The following is a 23,555-nucleotide window of genomic DNA, read 5'->3' as shown; positions in this document are numbered from 1 at the left end:
TTTGACCACCATCACCATGACTAAACAAGTCTGAATGGTATCATCAATGACAAATTTGGCTTTAAGTATATAGCTGCTCCTGAGAGGAAGAGGAAATGTGATATCCTATGTATCAACCATTATTCATCAATAAGCAACATTCTTTGTGGTAATGGGGCTGATACAGAGCAATAAAGGACAGGAAATGTGTTTATATGATGTGTTTTACACACTGCATTAATCTGATTGTCCATTATTTCTAAAGCAAACATGGAGGCATAAAAATTATATTAACCGTTGCACATAAAGTCTTTTGTCACATCAGATGTTTGTCACACCTTGTGAGAGCCACAGTGGCATAACAGGTGCCCTGCAGAATTTAAAGCAGTTAGCACGTCGCCAGTACCCAGATGATCACATTTTTTTCATGATGGAGCTCGGTTAATGTTGGAATTTGGCATTCAGATTCTCATTACTTCTCTATACTACTCCATACAGATATCAGCTCATTAATAGAAATCAGCCTTCAAGTGCAGGAAAGTTAAAACAGAGAACCAATGTGAGCATACAGTGACAAAGCAGCAAATTTTAATGGCTCAATTTCGATTAATTTAATCATTGAGGCTTATTTGTCAATCTTACAACAAGTGCTGACAAATGATGGTCGGTCTTGGGCTGCATTTCCTTGACTGTACTTTAGAAAAGCATGTGTCAATGATATAATCAAAGCAGGTTAGCAGAAGCATCTGATTAAATCTTCTTGCAAGGGGAGGTTACTGTTTAAAAGGTTACTGTCTATCATATATTATTTACTGTCTGAATGGCTAGATGTGTGTTTTATTGTTTTCAAATGCTTTTAGTAACTTATGAAATATTTAAAAGACACTAATCTCAAAATGGGATTGAATCATGTGTTATGTATCTAAAGATTTCTTACTTAGGGTTTTGCAACTCTAGAAAATCTCTTTTTTCCAACCACAAAATAAGAATTATAAAGTAACTTTAATGGATCAAGGCAAGAACTTCCTGCAAGCTTCATAAATTATGTATTATGGCTGTAACCTTGAAGAATAACCATGTTTATTAACGCTTGGCTGGGCTTTTTATTGCTGTTTCTTGTTAGATTCTGTGATCTCAGTATTTAAATATCTCTTTCAATAGTTGCAGCTTCTCTTTCTCTAGAGGAGAAATAGTCACTTATAATAAATCCTTAATTTGTATTTTAATAATTCCTGGAGACAGCACTGAATATCAGAACCTGCCTGAACAAGGGAACCCTCATCATAAACATATACACAGCATCTCGCACAACGTCCTGATTTCAGCTGGTACTTGCAACACTTGTCGTAGAGTTACTACATCATTCTTTCCTTGTGGATCTGTTAGAAAACAGATCAGTTCTAAGGGACTTGTTTCTGCTTTGCCATTTCAAGACATGTCTCCTAGATGTCCTTGAGCATTTTCTGCTTTCTAGTTACTACTGCTGTTGCTGTAGAGCTCAGAGTTTACAAGGTACGGTTCAAAAATACAGGGATTAAAAAAAAACCTCTTTGCCTTTATGAATTTTTGTAGGCCACAACCACCGAGGCCACTGTGATTAGGTATGGGCTGGTGCTCCGGATTCACAGGGCGCAAGGCCAGAAAGCGCCATTAAATCCTCCCTCTGACCTCCTTTGTAACTCCAGCTGCTCAGTTTCACCCACTAAAGCTGAAATATAAGCTGAAGTATCACTTCTTTTCTTTACAACATTTGTCCTGAATTTGAAAACCAGGTTTTTTTATGTCCAGGCCAGGGATCACAGCCCTAGTACAGAAAAAACACTCTTCAAGTATGTCCATGGTTGAAGTTTTAATCTTCAGAAGCCTAAGCAAGAATTTTACCTTTTGCACTAGGAAGCAGTCTCAGATGAGCTTCTCACTCTTCAGGTTTCAATTTCTTTAACCTGTGTCTGATGAGGAGTCTGCTGCAGCTTCCAGCCAAAGAGTTTGGTTTTGCGTGAAGGTAGATACGCAGTGCATCCTGATGTTTCCTAATTCAGTCCCTGGTGCATTGGCTGACAAAACTGCCAGCACTTTCTTTGAGAGAGATTTTGAATTTCCCCTTGCAGCAGTTATTTTTCTAGGCTCGCACTAGGTTTGAAACAATTTATGAGAGAGAGCAAGGGGTGCTCCCCAACTTGTAAGCATTTGGTTCAGTTGCCAAAATTTGGAGCTACTCTTAGTCTTTCCTTATAGACCCTGGACAAAGAGAGACTTCTCCAGAGTGCCTGATGGAGCAGGGGCTTTACATAGGTTTAGGTCCTATGGACTTCTATGTCTCAGTTTGTGCAGTGCATTCCTCATAGAGGTTTGCCTCCTTCCTCTGATGAGGGCGGTGTTGATGTCCCGTCTTGGCACAGCATCTTTGCAGTAATCTTGGCTCAGCACAAGTGTGTGAGAAACGTGAAAATTTGGTGAGCACGCTCTGGTGCAGAGTTTTGGTTACAGGGGTCTGAGTCAGATTCTCCTGCCATGCCACTGTAAAGGAAAAGAAACACTAAGAGAAACAAAATACGTGTAATGACAAGATCCTTATCTTGAAGTATATGACTTCTATTGTTTGTTGGCATGTGGGCAACTGAAAGAGAAGTCGTGATGAAAACTGAGATGATTTTAATGACTTTGAAAAGTTTATATATGGGAGGGAAAGGATAGTTGAAGTTCAGGGCTGTCAAAATGTGAGGTTTGTGATTTAAAGATGTTATGTTGCATATTAAAGTTTAAAAAGCTGTAATCAGTAGCGACATGTGCAGACAATCCTGCCAGGCAAAGAAAAATGTAACAAGTAAGGTGAAAGTTAATGTTTTCCATCTCTCTCCAGGCTAAAAGTGAACAAATCAGTGTGAGACACCTGACATCGGGAAACTGGGAAGTTGTCAAAATCCTGGCATACGATGAAAATACTCAAAAGATGTAAGCACTATTCTCTTTGTTTATGAAAATATCTGAGTTATTAAAGTGGAATCCATTTAACTGGAAATAGCATATCTAAAACTAAGCAACAATATTTCTTTCATTTTTGAGCATTGCCATAAATTTTATACTCCTGAGTACATAAAGTGCAGTTGTAAGACGATTTGTCTGCCAGTGTACTACTGCGTGCGCTTTTATGCAGATGGAAAAGGAGTGTACCGTGACATCAGTTGACTCACTGTATTTTTTTAAATAAATCAGCACACAATGCAGCAGTAATAACATTTTGGTGCCTTCTTTCCTGGATTCCAGAGAAGTAGTCATAGTAAATTTTTAGTACTTGATAAAACCCCAAATCTTCAGTTCTCATGCTTACTTCGTTACTGCATGAGGTCTCTGGACTTCGGGGATCTGATTCAACCTCATAAATTCAAATTATATAGAGAGATTATCCAAACCCCTGATTCTTGCCCAGCTCACTCAGAGAGAAATCTTTCCAAAGCCCATCTTAGCGCTATAGTGGGAAGGAAATGCAGCACATACTTGGTGATTCTTGGGAGTACAGAACTGACACAAAACATCTGAAAGCTCCACATAACTTAAGTGGATCTTGGTTATTCTTCACACGTATCTGCACATGGCAAAAAATAAGCAGATCTGTCTAATCCTGATTTTCTTTAAATGATATTTCAGCAAGGACCTTTTTGAGTCTGCAACAGTGCCTGCCATCTCCACTGGTATTGGAGAAACACCCTTTCTGACCAGTCCTTCCACAGGTTTTGAAAATATATCCATAGAGAATTTCTTGCTACTTCTCTAAGGTTCAGATGAAAAAATGAGGTCTGGATGCACTCAGCCTGCAGAGAGGTGGCGGAGTGCATGTGGGTTGTCTCAGTCCTTGCCCTCTTTCTGCCAATTCAAGCAGAAACTTTGTGGGGATCTCATCTGGGAAACACTAAGGACTTGTCTGGATATTCTTGCAGCAGCTCTACTAAGCCTTTTTCCACCCACGCAACCTTGTCTGTAAACCATTGCCTAGTGCTAGATTATGTCTCTAGATAGAAGAAAAAGTTGTTCGACAGCTCAAAAAGGCTTTCAGGTATCATAAGGCATATTGTAATTTATGATATAATTTCATTGTGACCTTTTTCTACTCCTTGGATTTATATTGCAAACTCTTGGAGTGAAGGAGAAACTTTCTCTTCTGTATTTGTAATATGCAGAAAGGGGTCCTGGTTGCTACTGGAGCTCCTGGGCATTACAGGAATGAAACTGAAACCATGAAATGCTGTGTTTGTCACTGGCTTAGTATGAAATCATATAGCATCTGAAATAACTGCTCTGTATACTGGGTCTACGTTTAATCTTGGAGCTTAGGTTTATATATAAGTATTTGATCTTTATGTATATTTGGGAACTTAATTTTAAAAAATCTTATGACATCTCACCCTTCTCTAAACACCACCCAAATCAGACAGTTTACCAAACTGAGTTTAACTTTGTTCATCTTTTGGGCACAGTTATTTCTTAAGCACTGAAGAATCCCCAAGAGGAAGACAGCTACATAGGTAAGAAGTACATGGGGCTGTGTTAACAGCTTCTTCATCCCAAGCCGTAAGTGCTATGATGACGTTCTGTGAGCTTAATTGCTGCTTTGGGGCTTGGGTAATCATTTATATAGTGTAAAAATTAGTACGCTTGAGCTGTAACAAGGAAGGAATCACAGTTTTTCAAAACTAAAAATGCTGATGATACTTTACATTTTTTAAAAAATGGAAAAGATTTTAACACAAAATATTTTTACCACTTCTGTCTTCATTAGCCCTTTACAAGCATCTAAAACACTAAACCTAAATGCAAGCATGGAATATGACTGTATTTTAAAAAGTAGTTAAAATCTTCTAAATAAAGATAATATTTGTGGGGTTTAATCATGCCATTTAAAGTGTATGGGCAAAGCACCCCCTCTTTACACAAACCTCAGTGCTGAAATCTGAAGTTAATGAGGCTTTTCATGGTGTCCTACTAACACTGTTACCGCACAGCACTGCTATTGGAACCCCAGTCCTGCTTCGGGCGGGTTTTGGATCCTGTGCACATTGCCCAGTTTACAGAACAGTAGGGCACTGAGTCATCTGAAAACAGTTTGCATCAGGCGCAAAATAAGACAGTGGTATTTTGGCAAGTTTAGGGACTGAAACAAATTTTATCACTCTGTTGAGCTATTTCTTGGTTTATTTTATTTTATTCCAATGGAAAACGTTTCTGATAATATTTTTTCTCCAGTGTATCAACAGTGGGATCATTGAATCGTCAGTGTCTCTCATGTAACTTCCTGAAAGACGAGTGCACATACTTCAGTGCAAAGTTTAGCCCCATGAATAGGCATTTTTTACTGCACTGTAAAGGTAAGTCAAATGCACAGCATGTAAAAGTACTGTGTTTGCTTCTGAATTAATGTATTCCTTTGGGAAGTGCATTAGGCTGGAGTCTAACATTTAGCTCAGTAGTAGATTACTCAAAGTTCTGTACAGAGCTTATTGCAAGACTGTAAGTAAAGATGTTCTGTGTAAAAGCTAAATAACAAATGATATCAGAAAGCTGCTCCAATCCTAACCCTTCAGTCCTAGTAAATGCCATTGACTTTTAAATTTACCCTAAATAAAAATCCTTCACCAAAAAATGTGGAATTTATAGTGATAGTACTGTGGTTCATAACAGCTTCATTATATTATGTATTGGCATTGATCTTGTGCAACTCTACCTAGTTAAAAAATGAGGGCCTGCCTTCGGTAACACTGTGTCTCTCATGCATGTGTATACATGCATGCACGCAGTATATCTATACACACTCACCCACATATGTATGTGTGTATCTACCAAAAACCAGGTATGGTTTAATCCACATAGACAGATCCTCTTTATCAATACAATCGCAATAAGTAATTTCTGGCTTTTTATTGTTAGCTGCATTCCAGTAGCACTGAATGGCACCAGTTGGGTTCAGAGTTTCTGTATAAACAGAAAACTAGACTCATCCCACACTGAGAAATTTATAACCTACACCCCGGAAATAAACACTGATAACTAGGTAAGAGTATAAAAACAGATTCAGAAAAGCATGAGACAATCAATAATAAACTGTATAGCTAGACCTGTTGACCTTGAAACTTGCAGTATTTTGCAGACAACATCCTCCCAGTATTTTTGCTCAACTAGCATCAGATGGAAAAGAGTAGAACACAATTCATCTGAAATACACGTGAATAGCCTATTCTATTTGCATACATTTTTTCTGTTTCTTTTGCAACTGTACATTTTTTTTGCACGAAAATAAAATATCTGCCGTCTTGAGAATTGAATCTATTCAAACAAACAAACTATGAATATATATTGGCTAAAATAAGGTTGATTTGTTGGGGGTTTTTTTGTGGAAGTGCACCTATAATACATAGCTGATGAGAAAAAAAAATACCAACTGTATGGTTTATACATGGTTAAAGCTGCAGCAGAAGTTATGGAGCTAATCCTGAGACCCTTATCTGAGTAAAGACTGCACTAGTAATGAGCTCCTCGTGGTTTAAGCAGAGTTTTCCCTTGTGCTTGACATAGTCCCTATGGGGAAAGTCTCAGATTCCTGCAGGAGGGAGGGTTGGTAAATTGGGAAGTTTTTTGCCTTGAATCAGCAATGTGCTAGGGCCCAAAACCATAGCTGCTTGTTATTGTTTTAGCAAAGTATATTCAGCCTGTAATTTTTAACGTGTTCCTTTGATACAAAACCGTAAATGTCAGTAGGAGGTTGCACAGGAAATTGCTCACAAGCTCGTGACTTTCAGTGACTTTGGAGATGGCAGTTCTCTGTTTGAGCTGGTAAGACTGTAGATCATCCTCCCAGGATTAAACCTACACTCCACTGAGTTGCAACTAGTAGACTGCCCTAAGCTGCAGGTGTTGGGCAGGGATGATAAAACACTGTCATTAAGTTTTTCCTACCTCTAACATTAATGTATAGTTGTCAGCTTGGGGTTATTCAGAGGTCTTCTCTTGTGTTTCATCAGAGCTTGACAATTACAGCAGCAGTGTGGCCCCCATGTACTGCCGTACTGCCACAGCTCTGCAAAATGCCTGTGGTGGGTTGGATATTTGACAGTATCAAAGTTGATGGCAACATCACCATAGAGCAGGTATTAAAACTCTTCTGCAGGGAACTGCTTGTAAGAGTACGACGTGAACTGCTTTGAGGAGACAGATGACACCACATCTATGTGCATACACACTCGTTTTCCCACAACAAAAAGCCTGACTGAATTGTTACAAAAGCAATTTGCCCAGAAAAATCCTTGGGGGACTCTGGGCTGGTTTGATTTATACAAGTTTCAATTCTTCCACCTCTTGTTTACCCATGAGCACCTTTATTAGGATAGTTTTTCCTTCTTAGTTACCCTCAGCCAGGAGATCTGTCTCAGCGTACCGTACCAGCTGTATCCATCTCCAGAGACTCTCCTGAGTGAGGCATTATTTCTAGCCCGGTAGATGGAGGACCAGCTCTACAGCCTCTCTCTCGGTTTTGGCAAGCGGGTCCTTTTTTACACTTACTTTCCTCACTGCTTGTGGATTTTTCCTTTAGCGCTTCATAAACACTAACAGATGTTAATCTCTTCATTCAAATAAGATACTTCACAAAGGGACTAATTGTTTTTCCCATTTTATACAGCAGGAAATAAGTTGTGTATTTAGTGCTAGTTATAGGAGGTCAATGGGAAATCCAAGTGCTGTGCTTAGTTCTGATGAGCTGTAACACAATGCCTGTAACACAAGCCTGCCTTTCTCTTTTCTGATCGGCTTTTTAATCTACTGTAATCTCCCTTTTTCAAAATCTGTCATCATCCTTCCATCTTCTAGTACGATAAATAGAGCTGGCCTGGAAAATGCCAATGCTTTCCCCTCCAAAAATGGTCTTACTTAAATCGGAATTCAAAGCAAAATGACAAATTCAGAAGAAGAAAAAAGAGCTAGAAAAAACAAACCAAAACAAAAAGAGACAGTTGAAGAAATATCCTCTTGAAGAGCTAAGGCAGAAAGCTTTGATTTGTCAGCAATTTACCTGTAAGATTTTTGTCAATATTATCCCTTGAGGCAGAGAATGAAATTGATAAAAATCTTCAGTGGAGGCTGTCAGAGGCTGTGAATGGCATCATGCTTTTTATTTCAGGTATTTGAGTTTTCCTAGGCTCATGCCATAATTAATTGAGAGAGGCAACCTCTCAGGATGACTCAAAACACATAAATTAAGCTCTGTCTCTGAACTGCTCTCAAAGGGAATCTTTTTTTCTCCAAAAAAGAGGAGTCTTAACTCCTAATTTCAGAGGGTCCGTGCCTTCGTCTGCCATGGGGTCCTCAGGGGCTTCGGCTTTTCTGCATCATCCTTCCTAGCCCAACAGCGACTACCTGCGTGTAATTTAAAGTCTTGTCTCACCAAGATAAAACTAAGTTTCCCATGCACAAAATCCATGTTAGGGGTGGGGACACAATATTTTCTTTTGCAAGTTTGCACTGGGGGGGTCCTCAGAGCAGGTACAGCAATCAGCTGTGCTTCTGAGTGTGCTGAATGTTTGGTCACCCCAGTTTTACCTGCCATCTTGTGCATTTGCACAGTACATGTTGACATGGAGAGTTATTCCTGGTGCTTTTAGTTTCTTAGGGGTACAGTAAAAATATAGTATCTGACATTACCATGAAATAAGATTAGATTACATTACACCTAGATTTAACCGTGATGCTGTTGGTCTTGCAGAGTTGGCATGCCAAAGGACCTTCTTAAACAGATAATTAAGTGAAACGTGATAATTTTTCAAATCCTCTGTAGTTTTTTCCATAGAAAATATAAGTGAATACTATAATTAATTCACTTCCCAGCCAACCTAAAGTTACTGTTTCTGAATGTCAAACTGCTGTATATCAGACAGTGCCATTAAGTGCCTCTGTAATTTTTTTATTCTTCACTTACAGCTAAAACATCGAAATTATAAAAAAATGCACCTTCTGGGTGCAGGGGTCTAGACTGCTTGCTGAACAGGCAGAAGGCAGTCTTCGTTTCACGCTTTGGTGGTACCTAGTCTAACTTGTGTCTTTCCCAAGAGACACCAGTGGAGTTACTGCTGTGTTTGAAGGGAAGTATGTGTATGGAGCTTCCAGGATCTGGTCTTACGTGATGACTGGTGCTCTCATTCTTTGTTACTGAAATCCTGATTACTAACTACCCTACACTTCCTCTATTTTTTATTCTCTCCTCAAAACAGGGCCAGGCGTTCCAGTTGTTAGCGTGCACAGTACAAGTAATACTGCAAGTGAGTATTCCTTATGGAGTAGGTATATTTTATTATCGTCCTTGATTGGTTTGGGGAGTGTGGGGGAGGGGAAAGGCAGTTACAAGTAAATGAGAACTAAAAGATGGCTCATTCATATAATGTTCTATTAATTACCTTTTAGCAACATCCACATCTGCAAATGACAAGGAAAGAAGTTAATCAAATGACTAAAACTTTCCCAGGCTTTTCGGATATGTTTTATGCTAAGTGCATATCATTCATCTTCTATTTACACTTGAGTTAATTAGATGGCAGGTTGGTCTTATCCATTTCACTTTCTATGTAAATTATGCTGCCATTACGATACCTCTTCTGTATTTTTAGACATGTTTTTAAAGTTACAATCCAATTATCTTGAAGTAAGGTACAGTCCATGGACGATTGATCATAAAATCTGACCTACATACGATGAACTTAGTCATTCTCTTATATTTCTCAAACCAGAGCCACTCTGCTGACATTTTCAATGGTGACAAACCCAAGAATAAAGAATTTTTAGGAGGGTATTCAATTTTCAAGTTTTACTCATTGTTTTCTGTGTATTGGCACCAAATCTGTTGCTGTTTCCTGGCTGCTTGAGGTGCTTTGTAATGGAAGAGTGTCCTTCAGCAGCAGAATTTTCCTCACTTGGGTATTTCTCTGGTGCAGTAGAGGTAACAACTCTGCTACCTCCAACTCCACTGTGGCTCCACGTAGCATGAAGGTGTGGATTAGAGGAAAGGGGACATCTTTCCATTCAAAACCACTAAACCAATCCTTACATATCCTCATTTCATGCAATAGTTTATCCCCAGAATTTTTCCCAGAATTCAGCAGTCCTGAACTGTACTCGTCTGCATCCCGTTTGTCATGGGCCAGCCACTATTCAGCCGTAACAGTGGACCTAATCTTGCATGTTGAAGTAGCATACTGATCAATAGTATCACACTGTGAAGTGTTATGTAAGGTCTGCACTTCGGCTTTTTTTTTTTTTTTTAACGTCACTGTTAGTATTTGCAAAGCTCAGTGCCATAGCACACCAAGGGGAGGGAGTTTTATCCAACTCAATAACGGATAGCTACTCCTCAAAGTAAATCCATTGACTTCTGTAGAGCTACTCAATCCTGTGAAGGCAGACTTTTGCTCTTTATTACTTGCATCTAAAATACTGTTGATAGTGAATTATTGTAAAAGAGATTTATGTACAGCATCATAGAGGAAAACAAAGCAAGTCAGGATAGAGGGACGTTGTTTGTTGTAACAACAAGAAACCAAATAATAAGAGAGATAATTTCGCATTAATGTTTCAGTGCAAGATTAGATTATCCTCTTCAATTCATAAAAGAATGATTAAGGATTACTTCAATTATTCCATCCTCAGACTATAATTATACCATTTTGGTTGACCGCCCAGAACAAACATTCTCCTTAGATTATCCGTTTTGGCCCTAAGTGGAGGGTTTATTGTTTAATAAAAAAATCTACATTTTGGAAGCAAGATCGGTAATTTGAGTAAAAGAGAAAAGAAAAAAAAAAAAAAAAAGAAAGAACTAATCATTCTTTCATGTGTAAAAGGATTGCTTCAAATCTGTCTGCAGCTTTAAACCAAACTGAAGTCTTGCTCTTGGTTGAAGTGCAGAAGACAGAGAAGGACATCCAGTGAACAAGTAGAGCTGTGCTGGCTAAATATTGACTTGGAATATGTAGCTTGAAAAGGATGCCTGCTTGAGGCTTAGGATATCGCCCAGCAGACTAGCCTTCCCCTGCATCAGCGGCTGTGTTAGTATTTGTCAGGGATACTAGTACTTATGTTGTTCATCAGCAATTTCATTGTTAGTGCTTAACGAAAACAAAGCCTACTGAAGCCAGAAAATGAAATAGATGTATATGTTTTGAATTAAGCTGATTGCTCCGTTCCTGAATTGCAAAGCAGTTGCATTATAAAAAAGTATTTACAGAAGGAATTCATTTACAAGATTTATCATTGCCCATTTGTCTCTTTATCTTTTTTGAATCTTGATTTATCTCTGATGTGATGATTCTCCATACCTTTCAGCTTGCTTTTTCTTCCTATTTTCTGTAGAGTTTTATATTTTGGAAAATAATGCTGTGTTGAAAGAAGCTGTTTTTAAGAAAAAGAATTCCAGGACTGAACTTAAAATGCTTCACATTGAGGATTACGGTAAATTTGGCAAAATGTTATTTTACCAAACCAAAAGCTTTCTTACAATGTTACTATTTTTCATCTGTGTAACTACCAGCCTTTAATGTTTTGCTCTTTTCTTAAAAGAACTCCCTTTACAGTTGTCACTGCCAAAAGATTTCACGGATCGAAACCAGTATGCCCTTCTATTAATAATGTAAGTATCTGTGTAGAATCAGTCAAAATAATAAAAAAGGACTTCATAGAAAACTTCTAACTCTGTAATTAGAAAATGGTTTTTTACCTTGTGTAGGAAAAGTACCTCATGGATTTAAGTTGATAAATCAAAAGGCTTGTTCTTGGGAAGATTTTGTTATAGGTGCTGTCTGGTAGAGATGCCTGGGGTTTTTTGAGCTCGTCAAACCTAGCTCTGCTTCGTTGTACTTTTATGTACGTGAGGCACTGGCCCTTCTGATGGTGTAGCTGTGAGTAGTTCTGCAGTCTTTCCTAGACCCATACTGATCCCTACCCACAGAGGATCTCATTCAGAGCATATGCTCCTTTTTATCCCTGATAGAAATGGGTAGAGCTTCTAAGAGGGGCTCAGTTAAGATGCATAAAGCAAAACTGCTTTTAGGAACACTGGAAAGAAGACAAAATTATTTTTGAGCATCGATGGCTGAAGGCATTATAGGCATTATCCAAAGTCTGTTGATGTTTGTAGAAAACCTCTATGGGAGGAAGGAGGTACTCCCTGGCAACCTGCACTGTTCTTTTGAAAAGAAATAGTGTGTATATTTCTTTCGGAGACAGTCAGCCTTGAAGTTTCATGTCTACAGAATGTATAGCAGAGGAAGAGAGCAGAGCCATGAGGCGTACCTGCAGCCTGCCTAGGTGATGGCCAGCTCAGGGCACCTTTCGTTGCTCTCCAGCTGAGCTCAGCGTGGGTCTGCCATGGGTGTAGAGGACTTTACAGAGCTGCTTCTGAATTGGTGTGAATGTCACTAACACAGGTGTAGGATTGCACTGCTAAATTCATGAAAATTACCATGTTAGCTGAGCTGAATCACCTGGAGTAAACCTCCCCTTAGTGACAGCAGAGATCCTTATTGTTGTATGTGGGGTCAAATTTACAAGCTTGAGCTGCCGAATGATCCCAAATTCCTCTACTCAGATCAGATCTTAGATAATAGGTCAGAGAGGCATAAAACTGCTTATTTCTAAGTCCAGTTTGTGTTTAAAACTCAGGTTTTTCACTTGTATTTATTTGCAGTTGTGGAGGCTCTCTGCTTTTAGTGGCTCATGAACATGTTTTTCTTTTCTCGTGGAGAAACAGGACACATGGATTATTTTATCTTTGCAGTATTTGCTAGCATGATCTTGAAACATGGTTATATTTTAAGCAGCTCTTTTAAGTGTACCAAAGGCAAACTGACTCTGTGAATTGACACAAGCAGCATTACAGGGAGTTGCAAAAACTTGCGCTTACTCTTATTTCCGAGAGTAAGGAAACACCAAGGTGTTAGCAGTGTAATGCTTTCCCTTTTAAGTATCCTAGTAAATACGTAATTTGCCATATACAGTTATGGTAGAACATGAGGTTACATACTCATGTAACAGGAGGGAAGGATCAGAAACCTGGAGAAGGCCAAGGCCAAAAATGACAGGAAAAGGAAAAAAAAGCTAAGGAAAAAAAGCTAAGGAAATACTATTATGAAATGGTTTTAGATATCAAGAGTTGAAATAGCTGTGAACAGTATTGAGGCCAGGTCTGAATTTAAACTTACCAAAGTTGTCAGTACCCAGTGAGCGAATAATGTGGCCAAGTCGTAACATATGGATGTTTTATAATTGTTTTATTTTTTTATGATGTGCATGTGGAATAAAAGGGAAATTCATCCAGTTATGAATACAGATTGTGGTATCTACATTTATAATATGGAGACTTAGCTTCTTTTTAGTCAAATCCTGACTTTTGTAATACTGAATTGTCAATGTTAGCTTTAAAAGGAGTTATTTGTAGAAATCCCTATGCACTAATGAAAGTATGAAACTGAAAATTTGAAATCTGTCCTGGCTCATGTAATGTTGCATGTTTTGTGTCCCTCTCTTCCCTAGAAGAGAAAGAAGTTATATTTCTTCAGCAGCTTTTCACAGACTTTAAACTAAGGTTGCCAGCAATCCTTTTTTTGACTTAAAGATGTCCCTGAATGAGATATAAAACTGAAAACTGTCACTGAAGTTATGGGAGGTTCCCTTGTGGGGTGATTATTTGAGCCTAATAAATTCTGCCTAGCTCTTGAGAAAGAACAGTTAGAAATCTGTGTGCGTGCAGAGGGTAATTTGTTGACCCACACAACTCCAAATTGACATCTTAAGGTTTATTTCATTATCAGAAGTACTACTTTAAAAAAAAAAAAAAAGTATTCAGGTCCAAGAAGAACATGTAGCTTTTACAGGAAACACTGCTTAGTTGTATATATGGTATCATTTCCCAGATATTTGACTTTCCTGAGTCCCAGAGTGGTACTGTTGGGACTGATTGAGAAACACTCTGTTCCTGCTGCTAGAAGTGTTAGACAAGAATTGTATTAGTGGCTGATAACAAGCGCCGCCTTTCATATTGTTCAGCTGTACCTCTTGCTTGCTTACATTCTCAGCCATGATAAAATTATCGTTTTGTTCCAGCTATTCAAAGTTTGAAAAAGAATACTTACCAATGTCCTTGGTAAGAATGTTCGTTTAATTGTATATCCATTTTTTGGAAAGGAGATTCTATATAAAATCTTGATCCAGGCAACATACCCTTAGATGTATGTATATAAAGAGAAGATATATGTCTGGAAAAGCAGAGTATTAGCAGATATGAAGTGGCTTTTGCTTTCCATCTCAGTAGCACTGCAATTTGACAAGGACTTAAGAGAGGGAGGGAAGAAGGAAGGAAGGTGAGGAAAACAGAATGTGAGTTTAAACCTGAAATTCACCTAATATGTCTCTGCAGTGCAAATTAAATGCCTGGTTAAGTGCATATATGCTTCTAAGTGCATATTGACTTTGTCCCCTAAGCTGGAGGGTAAATATGGCGTATAAAATCTAACAGGCGCTGACTGGCTGTTTGGCTGCAGTCGTTGCTTCAGAGTCACTCCAAGCCTCTGGTGAAGATTCATCTTCCCTGTGTCTTACATTTTGCCAGGATCTGGTTTGCCTGTGTGGTCTCATCTCTGTCTGCAGAATTTTTGTGCTGGTGACTGGTTTCGCTGGCTCAGAATAAAGTGGTTTTTTTGATGGCTGAGGTTCATAATTTTACTGTACATTTCCATCAGCAGCGACTACTTCTGTGTGCTGTTAATGTGCTCTCTGGATCAATAGGGTTACAATTACAATAACAGAATTTGGAAATAGATAAAGGGGAGACAGTTTGGTATTATTTGGTAATTTTTTTTCAAATCACTGAAAGCTAGTAGCCATTTCAAAGGTGCATGAGTATAAGGCGGCTCCTGTATTCATGCAAGGATGCCTACAGATAAATTTGAGCTTTCAGCACATGGCACCCAAGTGTCTGAGTGTTAAGGCTGAATCCTGGAAGGCAGCCTGTACCAGTGGATTCTGGTCCTGGTGTGAAACCTGGGCGTGATCTCAGTACAGCTCCATGTAGACACAAGCTCAACTTAAGGACCGGGCTCTGAATATCCTGTAACCTTCATCATAAGGATTTTGTGAAGATTTATCCATTAGCAGTTGCAAAGCATGCTACAATGCTCAAATAGGAGATCATTGTATTGCTATGTTAAAGTTATTGCTATGTTAAGGTCCATCTGTATGGCTGGGCTATCTAACAGATAGGTCTCACGTAGAAACCAGTTATGTTGGCTAGCACTATTTTTCTTTCCAGAATTGTGATGCATAGGCCATAAAATGCTAAATAGATGATAACACTTTCCTTTCTTCCATTTGTTCTCCTAAACCACTAATACATTTCACACTCAGTTTCCTTCTGATATAATACATACAGTGTAGCTATAGATTAGAGAGGTGTACAGTAATTGCCTGAAAGAGTGATTATCATCTCTTTTCTATATAATTAAGATCAAAGTTTAAATTTCAGATCCTTGATTTTCTCATTATGGATCACCTTACTCATTAAAAAAGTTGGAAGATACACTCCTTGGTAACACACAGGAAATGATTAAGTAAAGACTCTGGCATTTAATCTGGGTAATAAAATGAGAGGTGATAATCATTCTTTATTTTTTTCTTGAACATAATTAACCTCATTCCTTCAAAATCTGTAGATAATGTATCTTAAATGTCAGCATTTATTATTTAACGCCATTTAAATTTGTCCAATATGTAAGTGGATATTGTAAAACTGAATCAGTGGAGGGATGGTTCTGATTTTTGAGGGAAAAAAAAATAATGGGTATTCTCCAAAGTAACAGTGAATTGTCTGCAAGAGGTTTCTGTTTGTTTGTTTGTTTGTTTGTTTGTTTTCTTATATTTTGGTAATAAACAGGAATCTCTTCACCTGTTATTGAAATTATGAAAGTTTTATGCCTTGCACAGGCAATCAACCCTGTTTATGCCTCCAGTTAATACACTCTTGGGACTGATAGCAAGATAAGACAGTAGGGTTGGAAGTGAAGATTTTTTTTTACAGCGTCAGGAATAACTCATTAAAAGACTAGAAGAAATGTAGAGAGGCGTAATGCAAGTATTGGGAAATATTCGAGATCTGAGGTACGGTAACACTTTGCCTGTTAATAGCCGTCTTGCATACCTTTCATTTGTTGTGAAGGGTATTACTCGTTTTAACTGGCAGCTGTTGCAAGTGAAGGAATGATGCTTGGCTACTTGGTGAAGTGTAAAAATATGTGGTGGATTCCACTACTTTGATTGCAATACATTTGCAAGGGGGACATCCCTGAAGGCCTTTTTGTTTGGCCAGTTCTTCCTCTGTAGAACAGCTGCAAAGTTTGCTTTTTGGGGGATCCCCGAGACGTGTGAATGATTCACTAATTGCTTTGCAAGCCATCAATTTCATGCCTGTATTCATCCTGCCTCTGCTGAGTGTGGCAGTATTTCACTGCTCTGTTGTGTTTCTCTTACATCAAAGTATTTGGTGGAGAGTCTTTTCTTTTTTACTCTTAGGTTTTATTCCGCATTCTTTGAACTTTGTAATATTTCTCAAGGCCTAGGGGGAGAATTCATTTAGCGTAGGCTAAAAGAGGGATAGACTGGAGGCTCACTCCAGCTGTTTCATTTGCGGTAGCCGTCCTGGTGCTATGGGCAGCGATGGATCTCATCACTCCCTTTCTCTTCGGTCTTGTCCCCACAAAAGGCTTGGGGAATCGCTGAGCTAAGATCCATCCTCTTTCAGCCTCCCCTAGTCCCACTTCCCTCACAGCAGTACATATCTTACTATGTGAATAAAATGCTCATTTAATCTTCCTTAGAAAAACACAAGAGGAGATTCAAAACTTCACCTCCTTTTCTTATGACACAGAACAGTGTTACATCTCTTGTTCTCAAAATTGCATTTTTAAAGTCTTCAGCCTCAAGGGTTCCAGAAAGATATTTAAAGGATAACAGTTTTATTTTTTGCACTATGCTGTCCACTTCAGTCCTGTCTATCACATGATTATACCCTAGTAATGGAATCGCTTCTGGTGATGTGTTTTAATTTGTTTGGCCATATCTGCAGGGAGGAGTTGTAAACACACTGTCTGGTTTTAGTTGCAGTTTGCTATATCTAAACAAGGTGTATGAAAAGAGAGGAAATACTTGGGATTTTTTGTCCTCAATGTTTAAGGCTATTCAGGTTCCCTGATTTTTGAGCAGTAATGGCGGGTGTGCTTGAAAGCTGATGCTTGTGAAAGAGATGCTGATGAAATCTGAAAATGAAGTGGAATTTTCTATTACACCAGTTTTGCAAAATGATCTTCTTTCCCCACTCAGTTTCACCACAAGCAAAAGATGACTTTTATGCTCGGAGTTGTAGTCTTTCTCACATATTTGCTATCAAGTTACCTTTTCCCTATGCTGCATCAAATCCACTGTTTTGCAGAAATAGAAAGAGATGTACTTGAAATTAAGCAGTGATGATAGCAGTTATTTCCCATGTATCTTTTAAAATTGTCTCCTCTCCCTGCTTGGTCAGCCCTATAACTTCTAAAATTCCTATTTAACGTCTTGCCACTTAGTTTTTAAATGGTGCAAAACCTGGAACAAATTTTGCCGCAGTCGTGATAGCAGAGTGGCAGAGGAGTACTGCTCAGAGTACACCAGCAACAGCCTCTCTGGTAACGCTGTTTTATTCCCTGTAGACTGCAACTCAAGTCATGAACAGAGACTTTAGTTTAAGCTTTTGGTTATAGAATCTGAAAGAACAGATTCTTATCTTTTCAGCAATATATGAACTTATGATGAGCTGCCTCTTTTTCCAGACAGTCTAAGATGTATGTGACTGCCTTGCAAGAAGTGTACAAATTACCCACTAAGGTCAATGATATTGGTATATTATTGATGGCTTCTGTCTATTTAAATGGTACCTCACTGGTGAACTTCAGTGGTATGCCCAAGTCGTCAGCAGTTGAACTGCCATGGTGGACTCATAATCTGAGTGTAGTCACTGTCGAAAACACACACTAGGCAGCTCTGAACCTTGAAAGTCAGGAGCAAAAATAAAAAAGGGGAGGTGCAAGTGCTGTCACTTACAAGGAAAAAAAATGAACTGGGAAGAATTAGGCATAGTCTTCCTTTGAATCATCCTGCTCTTGTTGTTTGACTCTGGAGATGATGCTCCTTAAGGAACCCTTGAGGGATGTTGAAGAGCCTGTAGCTTCGCGTAGCCCTTGTGGTGCTGGCTTCAGTTTTGCTGCAGTGCTTTGGCTAGTCCGTGTTTCCCTTATGGTCATCCGTAGTCAGGTGGGAAGACGAGTTCTGCCTTTGTATTACACCCAAGCATAAATGGCACGGACTTTCTTCCAGGCTTACTAGTGGGGTCAAGGAATAATAATTCTATGAAGAGAGTACCACTGAACAGTAGTTAATTATAATTGGGCTGTAAGTAGTGATGAGCATAAAACAAAACCTGACCTTTGAGATAGCTGTAATACCAGGACAAACTTCACAAATCAGTGTATCTATTACTGCACTGTAGTGACAAACTTGCTTCGTTACAGAGCCCTCAGGGTGATGTTCAAACTTGCATAAAGGATTAATACCTTGCAGAAGCCCCATTTAAAAGGTTAAAAGTGGGGCCTAAATGGTGCATAGAATAAATGCTGTCTCTCTGTGGAGGACAGAAGCACACCTCAGATAATCAGTATCATTTTATAGTAGCAGCTGAAGAGTAAAGAGACCTTTTGATGGTGATGGAAATTTTGACACGTACCTCAATGGAAATGTCTTTAAATGCCTGTCACAGACTACTTATATGGACATTCTTGGAATAAATTAGCCACCGGAAAATTGCTTCCAAAAGCAATACATTGAACAACCCATCATGCAAGAGTGTTTAAAGTCTGAGCCTAAAAGTAGCCCAGCTATGCCCTCCAGAGAAGGAGCTTGGGAAAACACCACTGTCAGTTCTCACTCACTGAGGATCTTGCTGAGGTTCTGTCTGTTGTTCCTTTCTTAATACAAGAAATTATCTGAGGCTATCATCTTTCATTTAAAACCCTTTTTGGTTTTAAGCACTTTCTGGTATAGAGAAAGGCTTACAAATGTAATGGTTCTTCCCCTGTTCCCAAGTGTCTAGATATATATCATATACATATATATATGTACACACACACAGACGTATATATAACCTAGATATATAACATGTATAAAAAGAATGTGAACACTGTATTTGTTCTGTTGTTATATTAGGTGGGAGGGAAGCAGGCTGACTCATGATATTTTCTCTTGTGTGGGGTCCATTAAACTGTTGGAAAGACACCTAGCCAAACAAGGATATTTCTGACATATTATCTTATTGTGGAAAGCTGGAAGAATTTAAAAAAAAAAATTATAACTGGTCTGAGGCTGCTACCATTGGAAGTAGTGGTAAAAGCTCTGTGACAACATCTATGTCAATGTAGAGTGTTTCTGAAAACCTTGCTCTGTACAATAAGTAGAAATTGAAAGAATCGTTCTGCTCCTCCTCCTATTGTAAATAATAATGATAATATACTTCTGAATCGTGTGTTTTCTGCAGAGCTCACGTGGCAATCAGTATTTCCAAATTCATTGGTCTGCATTGTTAGCAGTTAGCGTAATCACAACTGAACAGGCTAAACAAACAAAAAAAATGCCCCTCCTTTCTTTTTATAAAGCCAAGTATAAACTTGATGCACAAGATAATGGTGAATGGAGCATAACATGTGGCTGAGTCTATAACCAAGTAATCCTGATTTCAGTGCATGATATAGCTACTACATAGGTAGGTCTGACTGAATTTGAGAACATGTGTATTCATCGTATGCTTGCTAATTAATAGAGTGATTGACTTGAAGATGGTCTATGTTATCCACAGCCAAAACCAGATACTGAATCAGCACATTATTGTACATATAAGACAGTAGTTATTGTAGGAGATTTTTATCTCTCTTTCCTCCCCCCAGGTTTATATAAGTCTCTTTGGCAAAATAATAATTTCTGTCTTCATCTTTCTTTCACCTTAGACAGGATATTCCCACAGACGCTGTCCAATCTAATTTCCATACAGCCAGCACAGACACTTTTACATTTTCATTTGCATTCAACTGGCAGATGCAGCCTGTATAGAAGTATTTTGCATTTTGTACAACTTCATGGTAGCCTGCTTTCTTATTCTGTGTTTATCTTGGGGGAAAAATAATGACAAGCTTCCCTTTTAAAACTGACATTTTATTTTCTTTGGAAGGAAAATAGTATATTTGGCTTCAATGGAAAATGCTTATTGTTCCTTTAGAAACTGCATTCTCCCATTCTATTCCACCTTTTCTGCTGTAAACCACCTTTTTTTTTTTTTTTTGGTCATAAAATAAACTTATAACTCCTGCCTGCATCCATTTCTTGCTATGAATTTGGATGGAGAAAATATAATTTTCTCCAGTGTGTACTTTAGTCTTCTTTGTACCCTATTTCAAAAAATCCATTCAATGATACAATAATGCAATTATTTTTGTTTTCTAAGATTACATCCTTCTTAATAGTATTATATATCCTACAAAATCATAACCAGGGTACTGCATGAATTTTCCTTTTTGTCTGTTTAGTGTGACTTAACAAATTCTACATGAGCCTTCTCAGAACTGAGCTAGCCGTTAGTGATTATGGTTTTGGATTTTGGGGGTTTTTTTCACTTTATTAACCTGTAAGCAGCACTATGTGCTTGATTTTCCTGTTTCTTTCTATAAAATATATTCAGATATGGACAACATGGCAACATAGCGGTTATAAAGTTAAAGATATTATTTTGCTTACTACTGCTGGAGGGATACCAGCACTAGCTAATGTGATGGTATTGATGGAAGTGACAATAATTCAACAGGATTGCATAACCGACTGAACTCTGCCATCTAGGTTAAATAAAATATCGGAGAACGGCAAAGTGCATCACATTGTCAATAGTCTTCGTTTGTGTCTGGTGTGTTGGTATTTGCAGTGATGAAGCTCCAGGCAGCCAGTTGGTTACAGATAAGTTTCACATTGACTGGGACTCAGTGCTTGTCAACTCTGATAATGTCATCGTAGCTCGATTTGATGGCAGAGGGAGTGGATTTCAAGGCCTTAAGATTCTACAGGAGGTCCACCGATGCTTAGGATCAGTGGAAGTGAAGGACCAAATAGCAGCCATAGAGTACGTATGTGCAAACTTTTCTTCTTTTTTACCCTGCTTCCACCTTGATGAATGAGCATTTTTAACTGAAACTGCCCAGAATGTTTTCTTTGCATAGTGAATACTGTTAATGTTCATTTTTAATGCAGTTGCAAATTTTGAAACAACAATCTTTTCATTACAAACAGCAAATAAAAGATCAAGAGGTGTTTGCTTTTTGTATTGGTGCTTCTCTTTGATAAAGCTGTCCTTCCACGTGCAATCTAAATATGCCATCTGAGCTAATTTGTATTTGTCTATATTCCTTAGGAAAATTTCTCGCAGTGCACATGTTAATGTTTAACTGCATTTGTGTTACAATATTTTAGGCCTATACGATAGGATACTGCTCTCATTTCCATCACAGAGTTCTGGAGTAATCGTACAAAGCAAATGGAGGTATAATGGTGTAGATGAGAGCAAAATTTGGGCAAATGCCTGTTATTTCTCATTTCCATTATCATTCTTAGACTGATATAAATCCACCAGCTGCAGAAAAGAGTCATTTCCATCTGTGGAGTAATCACGCGTGGCTTTGACAACACTCTTTACTCAAGGTGCACGTGTCAAAATGGCTAATATCAAGGTCTGGATGGACTTTTTCTAGGGTTTCGCAAGGAAAGCCAGATTTTAAGCCAGATTTTTTTTTTTTTCTTTTGAAAGGAGTTGATGCTTCAACCATTGCATGAGTAGGCAACTGTCTCTGACATGACATACCTGAGCAATAGGGTTCCTAGCATTCATGTTGGTCAGGAATGGGCTGCACTGAGCAGAGCAATTCAAGGTGACCCTTGCAAAAGGGCCATCAGAAGCAGGCCATAAGCTGTGCCGTGAGAACTGAGCTCTCTGCTCAAATACTAAGGTGTTTCAGGCTAAATTATATCTGGCCTCTTTTTGGACGCACTGCGTGGGAAAAAGGGAGGGTGCCCTTGGCTGAGAGGAGGTCCGACGGCTGGTTTTGTCTCAAAAGCGGTTGGATTTTGCCCTCAGGTTATTCTGTCTTTTCTGTATAAAATTCACCATTGCTGATTAATGGCCTTGATGAGAGAATTAATTATTTGGATAATTACCTAGATTCAAGAAGTTGCATTCATCTTACCTTCCTTTATCTATCGAAAAACTAGGCACCTGGTCAAAGCCAGTCATTTAAGCTCTAGTCGGTGGAAAATCCTGGCATTTCTGGAGGGTGATTCTCCCCAGACTGAGAGAGGTTTCCAACATGGGTGGGAAGGAACGGCTGTTTGAGGGTCTCTCTCTTCTGTCCTTTAACTGAAGAGCAGATGTAAATGGGCAATTTAGACAAGATGCTCAAATTCAGATATCTAAAGTTAGGTGAGATGAGCCCAACACCAACTGTTTGCCATCTAGAGTAGGAATTAGAAAGCAAATCACATTTCCCAGTGCAATAATACTTTTATTGGTGTAATTTGTTCTTCCACCTGATCTGCATGTATGACAATTTCTTACTGTACAAATAATTTTCTTTACATACTGGATTCAACAAGTAAAATTCACCATTTTACTTTACCAAAGTAAAAAAACCTTTTTTTCCTTTCAGATCACTATTGAAACAGCCCTTCGTTGATCCTAAGAGACTGAGTATATTCGGAAAGGTAATGTGCAAAAATAGCAGGATGTATCATCGTGATTCTTTAAGAAAGTACTATCAGTTCATAAACAAACATATTTATCTATTTTCCTAAGACAATTTCAGTTATTAAAAGAGGGAAAAAACCTTCCATAATTTATTGTATGTTCAGTATATTCATTTTTTCTCAGAATGCGTATTTGCGATCAATCGGTTCAGTTTTATGGTACTGCAGTATTTGTGTTTCAGAATCTTCAGGAGAAAGTATTTGTTAAAAACCATCTGCTTTCTTTAGACATTTTTAATATGGGCTTAGGTTTTGTGAAAGCTTGTTTCTTACACTTTTATATTTGGGTTGTAGTTAAACTGACAACGTCCCTCTAAGACAACTTTTATATCTGAATGTTTTACTGACCCTTGAAGTTAGCTGAGTAACATCCCCATGGTACTGTCGTCAACTTCCTTTTTGTGCCATCTGGAAACCTCACCTTTGCTATTTCGTCAGCTGGCTTCACTGTGTCGCATGTCATTGCCCCTAGCATGAGACAGAACAAGGCAAAGGCTTAACCTTTAGTAACAAAATAGCATTTTACTGATGTCTAGTTAAAAAAAGGCAATTGGAAACACCACATAATTGCTGTTGTTTATGTGAACTAGATGTGCAACCTTTTTTTTTTTTTTAAAGTGTTTTCTTAAAAATGA

At 38.4% G+C, this 23,555-nt stretch overlaps 1 protein-coding gene across 2 annotated transcripts in view; it reads left to right on the top strand.

Moving 5' to 3' along the window:
- The window catches only part of DPP10 (dipeptidyl peptidase like 10), a 565,422-nt gene that overhangs the window by 531,746 nt on the left and 10,121 nt on the right, over nucleotides 1–23,555 (top strand). For both annotated transcript variants that reach the window (XM_030018079.2, XM_030018078.2), the window contains exons 14-21: nucleotides 2,840–2,931; nucleotides 4,452–4,499; nucleotides 5,218–5,339; nucleotides 9,231–9,278; nucleotides 11,362–11,460; nucleotides 11,569–11,638; nucleotides 21,053–21,247; nucleotides 22,824–22,878. In XM_030018079.2, coding sequence (XP_029873939.1) covers nucleotides 2,840–2,931; nucleotides 4,452–4,499; nucleotides 5,218–5,339; nucleotides 9,231–9,278; nucleotides 11,362–11,460; nucleotides 11,569–11,638; nucleotides 21,053–21,247; nucleotides 22,824–22,878 — 729 coding nt within the window. The remainder of the gene's footprint in view (nucleotides 1–2,839; nucleotides 2,932–4,451; nucleotides 4,500–5,217; nucleotides 5,340–9,230; nucleotides 9,279–11,361; nucleotides 11,461–11,568; nucleotides 11,639–21,052; nucleotides 21,248–22,823; nucleotides 22,879–23,555) is intronic.

Source organism: Aquila chrysaetos, chromosome 6 (assembly GCF_900496995.4).
Source record: "Aquila chrysaetos chrysaetos chromosome 6, bAquChr1.4, whole genome shotgun sequence".
Taxonomy (NCBI): Eukaryota; Metazoa; Chordata; class Aves; order Accipitriformes; family Accipitridae; genus Aquila; species Aquila chrysaetos.
Note: the sequence above shows the minus strand (reverse complement) of the source record. Positions and strands in the feature narration are given on the sequence as shown.